Below are 13,865 nucleotides of genomic sequence, written 5' to 3' on the forward strand. Positions count from 1 at the left end.
AACTTGTTTGTAAAAATAGCACATTCATTTGAGTGAAAATATGAGGAATCAATGCTGCATGCAGCCTCGGTCAGTTGCAGTTCCATCATTGGACGCACGGTGTCAGTGCGCCGAAGATTTTAATACGGCCTTCGATCAGCAGTGTGACGCTTCACACGCGCGGCGGCTACGTTTGAACAGATACAGGTGTGTTTGTTTTTCCAACATTAGCATTCCAATATTTGCTTGTCCCGTATAAATGTCCTCAAAAGATAACAGAGACACCACATCAAATTGAAGGTGGTCTTTATTTTCACCTCAAAAGTGACGAAAACGTTTAGCGTTAGTGTCTCGGTTTGTGTAAAGTGTGAAGTAACGTTACATGTTGATGTTTGATTCCCTTTTGGTCGGATTTTGACAGGTTTGTTTGCTTATTTGTTTTTGATAGTTATGTTTGTATGTACAAGAACATACTTTGGCAATGTTTTAAGATAATGGTGTGAGGTTTACTGCTGGCCGTTTTTTTTTTTTTTTTTTTTTACAACATTCACCCATAAAAAGCAAATAACGCAGTGACCGTTAAAATGAATGGAACTTTCGTGTTGTATATTGTAACGATATATTAATTTATCTGTTTATTAACAAGCTTTGTGTTTTTGTCATTATATTGTAACAATTAATTTATCTGTTCATTAACAAGCTTTGTATTTGTGTCAGTATACTGTAACGATATTTTTAAATATCTGTTTATTAATGAGATTTGTTCTATCTATCTATCTATCTATCTATCTATCTATCTATCTATCTATCTATCTATCTATCTATCTATCTATCTATCTATCTATCTATCTATCTATCTATCTATCTATCTATCTGAAAGTATGAATGTGTGGATAAATATACTTTTTAGATCACATTACCTGTCAAATACTATTTGTCTTAAGCTTTAAACTAATTAACTCATGTCCCTCCTGAAGATTGTGGCTTTCTCTCTTTTCCCGCTCCAACATGGATGTCGGAGTCACCCCGAGACGGCACAACCCCGTGGACAGCATCTGCCGCAAGCTGCAGACCATCCAGCGGCGAGATCAAGAGGTTAACTCGCCCTTTCAAATCCCTAAGTTTCAGTCTAGCAGCTACGACAGCCCTCACTCGGGGCTGCGCCTCAACCTGGAGTCTATTCTGAAGAATCGTACTGTCCGACCTGACGAAGAGACTGACGGTGATTCCTCTGAGGGCATGCTGACCCCCACAGCTTCCCCTGGACCGGGGTCTTCGTCCAACACCCCTCGGGCTTCCATCACCCCTGCCAATGCCACCTATACCATCACAAGCACGTTGGGTACATTAGGCACGCTAGGGGAGAGGAGAACCACAGCAACGTACAGCCGGCCACTAAGGCGCAACTGCTCCACCCCAGCGACCCAGACTGGGGACAATTACTTCAACTTTACCCCACGCTACTCCACACAAACCCAGCTGGAAGGACCTGACACGGAGGTGAAGACTTCGAAGATCCCAGCTCCTGGCATGTTCTCATATAACCTGAACTTCTCTTCAGATATTTCTAACATGGATAGCGAACTGACCTACCCGGCCCTTGTGGTCAAGAGACTTTCAATGGGCGAGGGTAATGAAGTGGCTCTTTTTGTTGTTTTCTTTTTAATGTCATAAATGTTTTGTTAATAGTGGTAACTGTTTTTGTCTTTTCATGGGGTTTGAACAGGATCTCTGTTTCCCTCTGAACCCAAGAAAGAGAGCATGGCTGAAGTCAGTCTGATATGTGAGGAAGACCTGTTGGACACTATTTTTCAGGCCTGTGACACACAATGCAGAGGTATGTACATCAGTTTGGGAATTTAGTGCTGTGAAAATTTTTAGTCAGCATGAGTAGTTTTTTACAACCGATTTATGATTTGCTTCCTCATTTATTTAACAAGGTATTTAACAAGAAAATTAAGGCAAGGACTTTGATTTATCAGTCTGGAATGACTTCCATGTTAATAGTTATAATCTTCAATGCGAGTTTGCTAAACTTTGCGTACATTTTTATTTTGCTAAATTGTTATCCAAAAAGCCCACACAGCTTAAGTGACTTCAACAGAAATGTAAAAATTTCTGAGTAAAAGCAAGTTATTGCCTTTTGATAAGCTACATTTAATGATATTTTCTAAACAAAGTTTGGGAGTAACAAGTTCAAATTGCCTAAACAATCAGTACAAAATTAGTCATATATAGCCGACCAGGCCCGGTTCCAGAATCAAATCAATGAGGGTGCTTCTGAAATTACTGAGGGTGCTCTAAGCAACGGCTCCACCATAACAGTGTAGACTGAGAAATGTATGATTATTTTATTTACAGGTCATTTACCAATAATAATTTGCTACAAATTGTCTATTAATCTATTAGTCTGCCTTTACATTGCTTTAATGCATTACTAGTAGGCTATTTTAACATGTAATCTTCCTGAGAACCAGAAAAAAATGTTTTGTGAATTTAGATTTTTATAATTATTAAAAACAATCATTGTTTGGAGAATAAAACTTTTTTTTTATTCTGATGTTATATGCGACATAGTCTACTATACAGAGGACACCGTAACCCCTTTAATGAGGTAATTAAAAGACATGAATAGACATGAATGGTGAATTTTTTCCATTCACCAATCCATTTTTTTAACCCAAACTTTGTATAAAGATGATTCTCAATGATATGAAAGATACAGAATAATTTGATATAGGCTACCATTTTACTTAATGCAATATGTGTAAACATGGCCATAAATGCCATTTCCTTTCTAATTTGCATTTTTAATGTATTTTGGGACTATATGTAATGTAAAAAGACATAATATTTTCATAAGAATGTCTTATATTCTATAATCTATAAGAATATACTGATTTAAAACTGTATGTTGTTAGAGAAATTAGCTAAAAAATGTCCTCTACTGATGCCAAACCTCTATTCTGGGTCTTAGGGGGATGTTTCTGTCTCGTGCAGAGTGCCATTTATACTGTATTTGGATGTCATTTACCGATACTTTGCAGCATGCAATATTAGCCGTCGATTTTATCAATGAATGACTGTAGCCTCGAAAGAGAGCCAAGATAGCTACTGTCACTACAATGCTGTTGTAGCCGCTGCATCACTCACCGCTGTAAATAGATGAATTTGATGCTCCCCAGAGCTCGGATACAAATGTGAAAATCTGCCAAATCTATTTCGTCATTATTATTACTGTGTCAGCTGTCAACTGAGGGTGCTTTTGCTTGCGTTTAAGGGTGCTTAGCAGGTTCGGGCCAAAATTCAGAGCTCGGAGCCCTCCCCTCAGACAACACGCCAAATACGCGTACATTTTATGTCTGATATCTGATAATTTGTGTGAACATTTTTTCTGTGAAGTTTTGCTGCCAAAATCTAGTAATTTCAGTAGGACTCCACAAGGGATTAAGATTAGTCAAGTGAGTCAACAACAACAGAAAGCTTCTTGGTTTGAAAGTGACTTCTTTGTGAAGTGAGATTTGTCTCTTATATCACTAAATTATTGACAATGGGTCATTTTTGGCACATTAATCAAGCGGCAACCTCCTGCGGTCTCTCTTGAAGCTCACATGGAAGTGACTTAAACTGCAATGCATCGACTGCCTGCTAGAGACAGGCTCCAAAATGGAGTAAAATCTGTATCTTCCACAATGTTAAAATGCCCAACTTTACAGCAGAAAAAAATATGTTTACAGCCTGGTACAAAAAGTTGTTTTGGTTTATAGCTAATTTTGCCCTTCATGACAACTGTGAGAGGGGTGAATTTATTTTAATAAATTATCCATTTAAATTCCATTAAGCCTTAAAGTTCTGCATAATTAAGGCCATGGCGACTTGAGTGACAGGTGGATTGCCACTATGGTCGAGCTAGGTGAGCGTGGTTTCAGCAACCAGGCACCACAACTCCACCCATGTCCCACCTCTTTGCCCAATTTCAGTTATCCAGCAGTGATGCACGGTGACGTGCTGCCAAGATGGCGATGACTGGCTTTAGGTTTTAAAACTGCTCTTCAGAAACCTACAGGTTACGTCACAGACACTACGTCCATATTTTTTATAGTCTATGAGTTAGTCATGTTTTGATGTCTTGTGGACTTAAACTGCTCCCTCCTGCGCCAGATTGACTGATGTTATCTAAGAACATTGACTCATTCAGACCCAGCAGCAGAGATGCTTTTCAGCATTCACACCTAGAGGCAAATGCCTTTTGATCTCTCCTCAGTGAGGTCCTGCTCTCTCCTCATGATGTCTCTAACCTGATGTGCTGTCTGTGGCGAGCAGACCGCTAAGCTAAAAGAGAACAAAAGCTGCTTTTATTTACATTCTTCTCATGAATGCAGTTTATGTAAGTAAATGCGAAATGGGTGTTAAAAGTGATGTTAAAAGAGATGATAATGACACTTTAAAAAATATATAGTCTGCCTTAATGTTCAGACATGGTCATGGTGACTCACAACAAGTAGGTGTTGATTTGCAAACTTTCTTTCTGGGTTACTTGGTGGAATGGCTTCTGATAAGACGTTCCTGATAAGTGACTATAGCCACTGTAACCATAGTAACACAGAGTCCTCTGTTGCAGGTAAAGTTTACGTATCGCACATTGTGGACTTCTTGAGACACACCACCTGTCGCAGTTCAGAGGACAGCGGCCTAGAGGAGCTCTGCAATATGCTAGACCCGGAGCACAAAGACATCTCCATTGACCTGGACACATACCATGCCATCATGAAGGAGTGGATTGAAGACTGTCGCAATCAGGGGTATGAAGACGTGCTAATGTTTCCCTGTGAATTACTAAAATAATGGCCATTTTAATAATATTAGTAGTAATAAATTGCACATTTCTGATTATGTGTCCATGCTGAGCCTTTTTGATAGAGCAGAGACAAAAAAGGTTGGGAAAATATTGCACAGAACAAAACATTCTGCTGGTTGTTGATCTACTGTTCAAGCCTTTGGTTAGTTAACAGGAAGCAGTTTTTATTTTTTGCAAACAAATTTATTTGGTATGTCTTTTGTAGCCAACCACCAAAGAGAAATTGCAGATTTTCATCAGTCTGTTATCAATCCACAATCTGTTTTGATCACAAGGCCTTTCTCTCCAACATTTTCCTCATGACAGTTTTTTTTAGATAAAAACCTAACTCAAAATTCCCCTTTTCATATAGGAAGGACTCAATGAATGACACACAACAGGAATCATTTAAACTACGGGACAGTTTATCAGGTGAGATCTTCGAAGTGTGTCAGATTCCTTATGTTCATATGTTTTTGTTGTTTGTTTGTTTTTGTTATGAATTTGTATTAACCACCTCTTGTTTCCTTTAGCAAGGAGATCTGCTCTACTGAATATGACCTCAGGTAGTCTAGAAGCATTCGGAGGGGAAGCCTCCAGAGCTGACCTGTAAGTGCAAGATGTGTGTTTGGACAGATAAAGTGCTAAAAGTAATGTGAATGCGATTTGTCAGTGTATTAACTGTATCAATCAAACCTTTGGACACACTTAAATCAATTTGTTTCTCATGATCTTAAAAACCTTTTGATCTTTAAATACATATGCTTAAATGCTTATTTATGCAAAGTTAGAAATCAAAATATAAAGCTTATTGAATATATATTGTATTTGTTATTCTGTGTTTTTATTGTACAGGGAGACATCAGATCTGGTCTTCTGTCTGGCAGATCTGCAGCTAAATAACCAAAAGCTGCAGGAAGAGGTCCGTAAACTGAAGCAGGCGGTTGAAAACATGGAAGACACCAACCAGAAACTCATAGAGGAAAATGAAGACCTCAAAGCACAAGCTAAAATGTACTGACTCTGTCTCGCTTCTCTTGACCCCTGAAAGCTCAAATCCTTTCTTCACCATCAATTCTCATGTGCAAAACTTTCACCTCTTTACTCCCGTCCCTCATCTCATCTCATCTCAGGAGAGACCCCTGACATGAGTGTGAAGCGCTTTGGGTGTACAGTTGTACATTTGAAAGCGCTATATAAATGACTCATTCATTCATTCATTCATCTCTGATCCTGCAGGGGGCAACAGTTATTACAGAAGGAGAAGATCCTCAAAGAAGAAGTTGAGGAGATGAAGCTCAGTCTGACCTTTTCAGAAGACAGTCGAGCTCAGGCCTCAGCTCAAAGAAAGCAGATGGTGAGGCACAAGACCCTCTCACCTTATTGATGGCACCTCAGATGCTGATAAGCTGTGTTATGAGATGTTCATAAACTAATGCAAACAGATAATGCTTGTAATTAGATTGCTAGTAACGTTACATAAACCAAGGATATTAACATTCAGAGTAAACGCATCTGGTTGCCAGATAAACACCATTACACTGCTAATATTGACATTGACAATATATATTATTAGAACAAACATGAACACATTTATAACCCTTTGTTCTGGTTTACCACAGGAACGGGAAAACCAGAGTCTCATATCCAAGATTGGTGCTTTACAAGAGGAGGTATGGATCTACACATTAATTTCAGTAGTATCACTTAATGACCCTCTTTTTTTTTTTTAATTTGTCTTCCTTGTCTTATATTTCTCCTTCAACCCACATTAAGAACATGAAAGTCACACTGGAGGCAGAGGAGCTTCATAAAAAGATGAAAGACCTCTGTGACCTGAATGCTGACCTTCAGGTAGGCCCCATTTTATTTTACGTACCCCTGCTTGGTCTTTATGCCAAAATAAGCATTTAGCTCTGCCATTGGTGAATGCTTTCTTACACCCACAGGTCCAAGTTCATTCATTTGATGCTATTCTGGCTGACAAGGAGTCTATAATCAAGGAGGTCAGTCCATCTTGCATATCACTAAAACAACGGTTTGAAATTAAACATCAATCTTAATGGAAAAATTAAGTTGTTTGAATAACTTTAGGATGATTGAGGCTCTTTAGTCATTTCTATGAATCATTTAGTGTCGCCATTATAAATTTATGTTCATAGAATCTGCAGTCATGTTCAATTTGTTATCCATTATCATAACAGAATTGTCATCTTTCTCCTCCAGAAAAATAAACAGATAGATGAACTGAAGGTGGCCATCGTGGAGTATTCCTCAGTTACAGAGGTGATCTCAAATTCTCTTTCACTGTGTCTAATATAAGCAAACTTTCATTTAAACAGTGGGTGCTGTTTGTTACTTTTGTTACCAAAATGACTTTGCTATGAAGTAGTTCCAGGATTTCCACATTATACATTGCCATACATTTCCACATAGTTAACGTTTAAAGTGAACCGATCGGCAAAGAGCCATACAGCCTACAGTAAAGCACTCAGCAGTAAGGATTTATTAATTGGCCATGTCGGGCCAGTAGTTAAAATTTCGCAAAAGATAGTCAATTTTAGTTTTCACCAATATATTTTATTTTTGAGAAATATTTATACCTTTTATGAAAGGTATAAATATTTCTCGAAAATAAAATGTATTTTTCCACATGTCCCTACTGATGCTTCCAAGACTTATGCTGTGGCTTATTTTTTTGCATTTTTACAGTCTGCTAACCAGCTAGATAACATTATTTTTATGACAAACAACTAGAAATTGCAACATAGAATACATCGCAGAAAATTAGTTAGTTTTCTCCAGGTGGCAAGAACAAAGTTCTTTCTGGCTGGTACATTCCATATTTCACGAGAAAAGCAGGTGTCAAACAACAAGGTTCACTGCATTAACCCCGCCCACTTTAAATTTGTGACCAATTGCACTATAGTTCTTGGACACCTGCAAAAAGTTCTGCTACATTAAGGATGTATTAAATTGATCAATAGTGTGAAAAAAAAACCTAAATTAAAACATCTTGTTTATTGGACATTTTTATTTACCAAAGAATCCTACAAAAAAGAATTATCATAGGATTCACAAAAATATTAGCAGCATAACTGCTTTAAACACTGATAATAAAGTTTCTTGAGCAGTAAATCAGCATATTAGAATGATTTTTGAAGGATCATGTTAAACTGAAGACTGTAGTAATGACTGCTGAATATTCATTTATGTTAGCAGCTTTAGTATTCTCTTGCTTTTCTCGCTCGCTCGATGCAGAATCTGTTGTTAAGAGTATTTCTAAGGCCGGGGACACACTGCAAGCGTGCCGTGAGCGTCTCGGCTGCGTGGTGTGTCCGTTTTTATTTCGGCTCCCATAGCATAGGCTTAACCGTTTATCGCTTGCATACTGCCTGCGTCAGAGCCGCGCAGAAAACGCGTGCATGCTTCAAATAGAAGAGACTCCTATTTTTCACGCGACACGCGAGCGTGTTGGAAGCGTTTCAAGGCAAAATAGCATACGAAAAGATGTTTATATGCCATTTTGACACGAATACATATTAATAAATGACATTTTCATGTTTGAAATTCTTTAGGTTAACATAAATGCAGATATAGGCCTACTTGTAATAATAAAAAACAACATAATTATCGATTTTGAAATATTAAACCTGTCAATACAGAACGAAATATTCTGTAGCCTATTTTGCCGTCAATACCATAGATATGTATGGTCAATAGGCTACTGCCGACGTTGTCTTTGCTGTATCAATAGGCAATATATTTATATTTAACATAAAGTATAGGGCTTCCCAGCAGCAGCAGCGCCGCGTCAGACACTTCTGGTGTGCAAAGACAGAGAAAACCCTGCGCAGCCGCCCCACGACTGACACGCAGCAGAAACGCCACGCTTGCAGTGTGTCTCCGGCCTAACATTTTTTGGGACCTCAAAACCTGAATTTTTTTCCTAGAGAAGCAAGTGTGCATGTGATAACTGGTATATGAGAACTAACTTACTCCAGAGTATTAAATTGTATACATGTTCATTTTACTTGCTTTAGCTGCTGAGAGCAGACAAGAACAAACTGGAGAGTCAAATGCAGATGATGCAGCCCGATGTAACCATGTAAGAGCTTTATGAAATGCACATGTCAATGAAAATATTAGTTGAGCTTTTTAGTGTGATGCATTATACTTACACAAACTTCCGCAGTTGCTTGACATGTTCCTCTAACTGTGTGTATGGGTTTGCAGCCCGGGTCTCTCTCTCTCCGTGGCCTACAGACTCAATCAGATGAGTTCAGGCTCTCTTCAGACAGAGTTGGCACTGGCACAGAATCCCCTGGAGGTTTGTAGTGTTTTTGTGTGTGTTTGCAATTCCCTTGTCGGTCTTTGTCCCGTCCATGATTTGGAGTGTTTTTTTCTCTCCACTCCCACTAGCACTCATGTGCCGTTCTCTGTCCGCCCACTCTCTCCCACTACACTGCCACAGAGTGCACTCAGTAATCCACACGCTGTCTTTGCTTTACACCAAACTTCGGGCTTTACAATGAGTCTGTTTACATGTGTGCTTTTTTCACAATTTGTTATTTTGCTGTGGGTGAATCCAAATCTTAAATGCTAAAAAAAAAGCAATACAATTTTTCTCTTTATATTGTTTTAAATAAAATATATTTTATTCAATAAGTAAATCTATAAAAAAAAAAATATAAAAATATAAAATGTATTTAGTATAAATATAAAATAATTAATAATTTAATATATTGATATACATTTATTACACACTGCTGACATTGTGTATGTCTGTGTATCTCTGTAGGGTTTGGAGCATCTGTCTTCCTCTGTCTGTTTTGCATCTTCTCTGGATGAGACTCTAGATCGTGAGGTTCTTCTGCTCCTCCAAGGCCCGACTCCGGAGCAGCTGTCTCTGGAGTTCAAAACGCTGATCAGCAGACTGGTAATCAAACTAACCAGCCATCACACACACACAGTTTTGAAGCGACCCATCACCTGCACAGTTAGGTTAATTTAGCCAGCTCTCCATCACCATACACCTGAACAGACACACATCAGTTTTGTATGATTTTGGTCCATAATGATATAGAAGTTTTATTGAGTATCAAACATGAATCGTTCCAGAAGAGGGAGTTTAAGGAAGACGGCGTGACCTTTCTCACAGCTTTCAGAGGCCTTACAGAGAACAGTGAAACTCAGGAGGCCAACAATGACCTCAAGATACAGGTGAGAGGATTTCAGCCAAATAGTATAAATCAAATAATATAATTATAAATCAGCCAGACAGTATAAATCAAAAATCAAAAAATAAACACATTTATGCACATGCAGTTTGTAAAAATCAAATCATGATACTATTATATAGAGATAAACATCGGCTCTTGAAAATTATACAAGTACTCATTTTCCTTTATCTAAGCCCTTATCTACAATTATTGCATAACTGCCTGGCTGGACATGGTCACTCTTATTGTGTGTATTCAGCGGACCGCATCAGTACGTGCAGTTTTCCCCTGTGGTCAACTATATAGGCCAATATTTCTCTCACTCCAATTCCCACAACGCACAGGGGCAGCGTGTCGGGTCAGAGCAACTCTGTGACTCTCCTTAAGAGCACTTTGAAACTTAGATTTATTTTTCACATTCAGCAAGATTTAGCTTTTATTAATGACGTTGTGGTTCACGGTATATTTTATTTTTCATTGAGCCTCATTGTTGAACTTGCAAACTGCTGTAGGGCCTGGAGGTGCAGCTTGGGCAGAGGAGGAGTGACTGGAACCGCAGTCTGGAGCAGTTGGACCAGTACACAGACTCTCTAGAGAGGGAGCTTCTGAAGATGGCCAGCAACATGCGACGTTCTCGTACTGAGATCCTACACCTGTCTGTCAAGTGAGTCGGTTGCAGAGATGTTTTTTTTATTAGCTGTCTTTTTATAACAGTTTGTTGAAATGAGTTTATTTTTCTCTATATATTTAACCAGTAACATTTACAGTTGTTCTGTGAATATTCGCAGGCAAAATCCATTTCAGTTGGAATCTTTGTAATCTGGAATTTTGAAAATGAAAGCTGCTTGGTTTGAAATGTGCTTTATAGCTCATATACTACACAGAGAAAAGGGGTGTCAATATTGTACCTTACTACAGTTTGTCACTGGGGCAGTGCCCTTAGAATGACTTTTTTTTTCTTCTTACTTTACCACAAAAAGGTTCATAATAGAACCTTTAAGATACTTATTTGTATGATGTGTGTCAAGAAAGCCAATCAGTGAAGAGCTTATTGAAACTTTTGGCTTGACAGGTTATCAAACTGGGCACCTGTCATCCTCAAGTTGCGCTGGAAGCGGCTGTCATCCAGGCGCAGTTCCTGGAGAAGACATGAATTTGTATGCACCTCTGGATGGTGCTGTGAACCCCAGACATGTCTGCGTATGGCTTTCCGGCGTATTTAGGAATTCCCCAACAGATACAGAGCAGCAATAGTTATCTCAATCATGTTTGATAATGGAAAAATTGCTGAAAGAAATGTGGATTCACACAAGTGATGTGAGTAAACTAGAGCGAGAATGTTTGCTTTGCGTTTGGTGTGAACACACCATAAGGTACTAATATTTTTAGGATTGAAACGAAAAATGTTCTTTTAAGGGTACAACAGTGACTGAACAATTTTGACACCATTTTTCTATGTGTGTATTAATTATAGACAATGGACTTTGCCAACAAAATTTTGGTAATGTGATTTCAGGTTTTGTAAACCAATCACCTTAGCTGTAGTAAATGCCTTGAGAGTAGTATTCTTAGCTATAGCCAAGTTTCCATCCACATTTTGCACTTTTGTTATCGACTAAGTGAATATGTGTTAAAAAAAAAGAAATGTCCATCCAATTGGCATTTTACAGATAAAATGTGTGCGTAATGACGTCATCCCTAAAAAACGCATTGTAACTACTTAACATAGTTTTGTTGTATCGCTTAAAAAATCTGTCCTTGAGTCGTTTCCATATATAATTTTGAGTATATCACAAATTATCATAATCTTTTGCATCCCAAATATTTATTAAATGCAAAAAGGAATGAGACAATTGAAATTCACCAGTTTACTGGTTACTATTTTCACAAATAATAGGCCTATTACAAAATTAGGTATTATTTATTAGAAGATCACAGTGAAGTGGGGCAGCTTGTCTGACATGACTGCATGTAACTGCCTTTGTGATGAAGCCCAAGGGTTTGTGCACATCTCATTTGTCCTGCATTAAAAATGTATTAAAAAGACTGGTACAGTAAAATGTTTGCTCATGAAGCAATTATTTTACCTTTCTTTTTTTCAGTATTGAAAACTCCAACAGCGTTCCTTAGTTTGACAGAAGCCCAATTGTTATTGGTATTTTAAAATGTGCTATATTTTCCTTATCCATTTTGAAACAAAACTTTATTATATATTATTAAATTGTAACAAGTGTCATGTTTTTGTACTTTGTTTTAAAGTCTATTTAGATCTTGGATTTAGATTAATTTTAGTAATAAAATAATTTAATATACAATTTAATAATATGATGCACCTTTAAATAAAATAATATAATTAAATAAAATAATATAATTTAATGCACCTTTGAACTACAAAGAATGGTGCTTTAAGGGTGTATAGGCTAATACTCTCTTGTGACACCACATTTATTTGCGTTAAAGCCATTTTTCTCGATTTAAAAAGTGTTTCCTAACTAGTTTTTAATGACATTTGAAGTATAGACAGAATTGATTTGCTAAAGTTAAACGGAAACAAATCGTCTAAATTTGCACAAAAGAAGGTATTTTGAAGAATATTGGTAACCAAATGGTTGATGGAACCATACGTTTTACAGCTTACAGTTTGGTTACCCATATTTTTCAAAATATCATCTTTTGTGTTTAGCAGAAGAAATAATTTCATACAGGTTTCACTTGAGGGTGTGTAAAACGACAGAATTTTCATTTTTGGGCGAAATATCCCTTTAATTTAGATTGAGTTGTTTTTTTTTTTTGTTGGATATTGGTAGTAAAGAACATCCGCATGATCATACAGTTAACAGAGACTATATGGAAGCCTTTAGATTGCAAAAAAACAATGATTTAAATTCATAGAAAAGTGCACTTAAAAAAAAACCCACAGTATATTCACATTGAAACATCACCCCTTTCTAGGCAGTGGAAGGATTTTGAGGTGAGGCTTTACCAATTTAGTCCATGTCTGTGAACGTCTCTTGAAGCTTTTGTCAAGGGGCTGTTCTGGTTGACCCCCTCAAGCTGTTTTTGGTTCATTGGTGTGTCTTATCTGACATAACATGGTTTTCAAGGCTATGGCACTCAGCGTACTGTGAATAAAAGGCAAAGGCGGTTGTGAGAAACCAGGGAAGTTAAGGGGTTGCACTGTCCAGTGGTGCTCTAAGATTAGGGTGAAGGAGCAATGGGACACTGCTTGGGCCTGCGGATTGGGTATAGTATGTCTGACTTTTTGTTAGTCTTGTGCACAGTTTAGATTTGTGGATGATGGTTATTAGAAGTTGTCAGGCTGCACTGAAATCTAGTTCAGTCTGTGTAATAGGAGAATCTTTAGGCACCTAAAAAATGGTTTTGATTAAAGGTGTCAGATACGATTCTTAAAGTATTTATTTTATCTTTTTTTATCAACATTCTCATGTGCACTACTCTTCAATAACCAGAATAATTGTGATTTTGTGTCACATTATTCTTTAGTGCATAAGTTGTATTATAGTGAGTTTGGTTGGCGAAAGACAATCTGTGGAATTTTGTGAATTCAGTGGTTTTCATCTACCTTTTTAGGGTTCAAGAGCAAGAGAGCCAGAAACAGCAGTTGCAAGAGGAACTCGACCGACTAAAGGCTCCTCCGCTGGACAGCAGAGAGTCCAGCAGCCAAACACCGGATCACCTACAGCAGGTATTGAGGCTCATCAAACAATTGCTTTCACTGCCTGCACATGCTTCAGCATATGTGGGCTTTAAATCGCACAACAGATTTAGATTCAGCCTTGGGCAAAACAGAAATAAAGTAGTTTTTT

The 13,865-nt window shown here is 37.7% G+C and overlaps 1 protein-coding gene across 4 annotated transcripts in view; it reads left to right on the forward strand.

Annotated features, from left to right (window-relative positions):
- The first annotated feature begins 59 nt into the window (after nucleotides 1-59).
- lrmp (lymphoid-restricted membrane protein) overlaps nucleotides 60-13,865 on the forward strand; it is a 32,581-nt gene continuing 18,775 nt past the window's right edge. For 3 of the 4 annotated variants that reach the window (XM_067427255.1, XM_067427257.1, XM_067427258.1), the window contains exons 1-18: nucleotides 60-186; nucleotides 957-1,609; nucleotides 1,706-1,816; nucleotides 4,601-4,781; nucleotides 5,190-5,248; nucleotides 5,350-5,425; nucleotides 5,672-5,830; nucleotides 6,056-6,173; nucleotides 6,439-6,489; nucleotides 6,593-6,670; nucleotides 6,766-6,822; nucleotides 7,043-7,102; nucleotides 8,860-8,924; nucleotides 9,053-9,146; nucleotides 9,618-9,755; nucleotides 9,938-10,039; nucleotides 10,551-10,702; nucleotides 13,630-13,744. In XM_067427255.1, coding sequence (XP_067283356.1) covers nucleotides 988-1,609; nucleotides 1,706-1,816; nucleotides 4,601-4,781; nucleotides 5,190-5,248; nucleotides 5,350-5,425; nucleotides 5,672-5,830; nucleotides 6,056-6,173; nucleotides 6,439-6,489; nucleotides 6,593-6,670; nucleotides 6,766-6,822; nucleotides 7,043-7,102; nucleotides 8,860-8,924; nucleotides 9,053-9,146; nucleotides 9,618-9,755; nucleotides 9,938-10,039; nucleotides 10,551-10,702; nucleotides 13,630-13,744 — 2,238 coding nt within the window. In that variant the 5' untranslated portion in view covers nucleotides 60-186; nucleotides 957-987. Of the gene's footprint in view, nucleotides 187-273; nucleotides 401-956; nucleotides 1,610-1,705; nucleotides 1,817-4,600; nucleotides 4,782-5,189; nucleotides 5,249-5,349; nucleotides 5,426-5,671; nucleotides 5,831-6,055; nucleotides 6,174-6,438; nucleotides 6,490-6,592; nucleotides 6,671-6,765; nucleotides 6,823-7,042; nucleotides 7,103-8,859; nucleotides 8,925-9,052; nucleotides 9,147-9,617; nucleotides 9,756-9,937; nucleotides 10,040-10,550; nucleotides 10,703-13,629; nucleotides 13,745-13,865 lie in introns of those variants that run through there. The other variant, XM_067427256.1, reaches the window with a different exon arrangement.

The sequence above is a fragment of the Pseudorasbora parva genome, chromosome 20 (genome assembly GCF_024679245.1).
Source record: "Pseudorasbora parva isolate DD20220531a chromosome 20, ASM2467924v1, whole genome shotgun sequence".
In the NCBI taxonomy this organism is placed as follows: Eukaryota; Metazoa; Chordata; class Actinopteri; order Cypriniformes; family Gobionidae; genus Pseudorasbora; species Pseudorasbora parva.